This window comes from Rhinopithecus bieti, unplaced genomic scaffold (genome assembly GCF_001698545.2).
Source record: "Rhinopithecus bieti isolate Rb0 unplaced genomic scaffold, ASM169854v2 scaffold_47444, whole genome shotgun sequence".
Lineage (NCBI taxonomy): Eukaryota > Metazoa > Chordata > Mammalia > Primates > Cercopithecidae > Rhinopithecus > Rhinopithecus bieti.
The window spans coordinates 1,022,034-1,024,553 of NW_016819781.1; the positions used below are offsets into that span (position 1 = coordinate 1,022,034).

General features: G+C 39.4%; 1 protein-coding gene across 4 annotated transcripts in view; it reads right to left on the reverse strand.

The window, feature by feature from the left end:
* Positions 1-388: 388 nt before the first annotated feature.
* Positions 389-2,520, reverse strand: part of TXNDC8 (thioredoxin domain containing 8) — a 36,871-nt gene continuing 34,739 nt past the window's right edge. For 2 of the 4 annotated variants that reach the window (XM_017859244.1, XM_017859248.1), the window contains 2 exons: positions 1,415-1,480; positions 389-514 (listed from right to left, as the gene is read on the reverse strand). In XM_017859244.1, the coding sequence (XP_017714733.1) occupies positions 452-514; positions 1,415-1,480 (129 nt within the window). In that variant the 3' untranslated portion in view covers positions 389-451. The other 2 variants (XM_017859246.1, XM_017859249.1) reach the window with 1 other exon arrangement.

A 2,520-nucleotide genomic window follows, 5' to 3' on the forward strand; every position in this document is an offset into this window, starting at 1 on the left:
AAATTGATACATTGGTGAAGGATTTTGTACCATAAAAAATGGCTGAATGGGGGGAGGCTTTCATATACTCAAACTGCACGAAGGCATTAAGACATTTATTTGTTCCTTGACCACTGGGAAGAATTGGATCTTTGCTAATCTCTGGAAAATCTTGACAACCTGGTATTACTTAGCTGTGCAGAACCTCTCTTGTGAAGGTCATAAAAACATTACCCAAAGAGTGTGCTCAGAGCAAGTGGGAAGGTCAAGTTGGAGAATGGAAATGACACAATCTCTGATATTGCAACAGTTTTTAGCAATTGTACAGTGAAATTGCATTATGGTATTCAACCAGTAATCCATTAGGAGAGAGACCAATAGAACATGACAATATTTGCTGCAAATAAAAACACAAACACATTTGCTCTTGCCTTTTAAAGTATCAGAAGTATATTTCGTCTTGGAGATCAGCTTACATTAATTCTTGAATCTTGGCTTCCAGCTGTTTAGCATCAGCTCCACTAAATTCAAAAATCTGTTCACAAATGCACAAAGGTGAAACATTTATTGATTCAAGTACTGTGAAAATGTTGAGGCTTTAAGGAATTTTATTCCTGATTGAAAAGTTAATCTTACTCATTTCCATCATTTGCAGGACGCTTTAAATATAAATACACATTGAACACATTAAATTCATAATATTTTCATATTTGGCATCCTTTCAAAATTACTTATGCTAAAACTTTGCCAGATTTCTATAATTCTCCATAATATTCCTTTAATCTAAGATCTAAAACATATAATGATGCTGGAAATAAACAAACTCCATCACTGGAACTTCTCAGAGCTCTTATATATTGGTATTGAGGATTTGTTAATTAATATACACAATCTCCTGAAATCAAGTGGCTTGGGATTTGTCATTCCCTGACTTCTCCCCATGTAAGAGTATTAGAATTCGTTGATTCTAAGAAGCACATGTTTTTTTCAAACGTTTACATCTCTGAATCAGAATGCATTTCATAGTGGATGGTATGTTATATTTCACTTGGAACACTTTTTAGTGGTTTATAAAATAATAATACATCTTTCGCAAGTGTGTTATGTTTGAAGAAAGATGGAATTAAAAGACTTTAGTACTAAATATATTACATGGTTGAAGAGAAGGAAGAGTGTGAGGTTGGGATTAGGTGAAAACTTGAGTTCCCAGTAAGGGGGCGGTTGAGCCACCAGGAATGGTGTTAGGACTTTGGGGCAGGGGCTAGAAAAGTCTAGAACTAACTTTAGTGCCTAGTGTGCTGCAGGGCAAAACCATCCCCACATAGAAGGCTTCTGCTTCTCCAGGCAGCAGCATTCTGCCTGAGTGCGTCATTATATTTATTCCTTCAAAGTAAACCCCAGATTTGTAACTCTACCTTGATCCCATTTCACTTACCGGGTTGCTCATGAATCCACTTCTATAACAGCAAATCATTCTTTTGATTCTTGAGAATAGGGTTACCTAAGTGTGGAGGTAGAATTTCATAATTTATCTGAGTTGCCTGGTTTGTAATTATCTCCCCTATAACTAGTTCTTCTGGCCTTGGCCATGGGAGGCAGGTGTCAGAAAGGATCTGCAAAAGTTTCTCTTTGCTAAGAGTTAGGTGGCAGCTGGATGGTGGCTCTGGGGCATGAAGGACAGTTCATAATCCTCTGTGAAATCTGAGGTCAGAGCTCGTGCAGAGGTAAGAACTCCTGGTGGGAACATAGGCAGGGCTTGGCTACCTGAATGACCAGACTTGGCAGGAAGCATGATAAATTCATTTTGCCTGTTTTTGGACTTTTAAAGATGGACGGCTGGGTGTAGTGGCTCACGGCTATAATCCAAGCACCTTGGGAGGCTGAGGCTGGTGGGTCACTTGAGGTCAGGAGTTTGGAACCAACCTGGTCAACATGGCAAAACCCCGTCTCTACTAAAAATACAAAAATTAGCCAGGTGTGGTGGTGCGCACCTGTAATCCCAGCTACGTGGGAGGCTGAGGCATGAGAATCATTTGAACCCAGGAGGTGGAGGTTGCAGTGAGCCACAATCACGCCACTGCATCCCATCCTGGGTGACAGAGAGAGACTCTTGTCTCAAAAAAAAAAAAAAAAAAGAGTATGGTGCACTGATTCAAATGTAATTGTTTTAAAAAATAGAAAAGGAAAGATGGAATTCTACAATGTGTATTCTTCTGTGTCTGGCATCTTCCACTCAACAGGATGTTTATGAAACTTACCTGGATAGTGTCACTACAGTCATTTTTCAGTGTTTCTTTGGTATTCCATTGCATGAATGTAACACAGTTTATCCATTTTAGCTATGACAAATAGTGCTACTGTGGATGTTCTTGTCCATATCTTTGCAGGGATATCTTTGTGGGCACATAAGCACTGATTTCTGTTGTATAGCTAAAAGTGGGATTGTGGATTCTGCTTCAGTAGAAGCTACCCCACAGTTTTCGAAATTATACTGCACGTATTTCCTTTTCTTTCCCTCCCTCCCTCCCTCCCTCCCTCCCT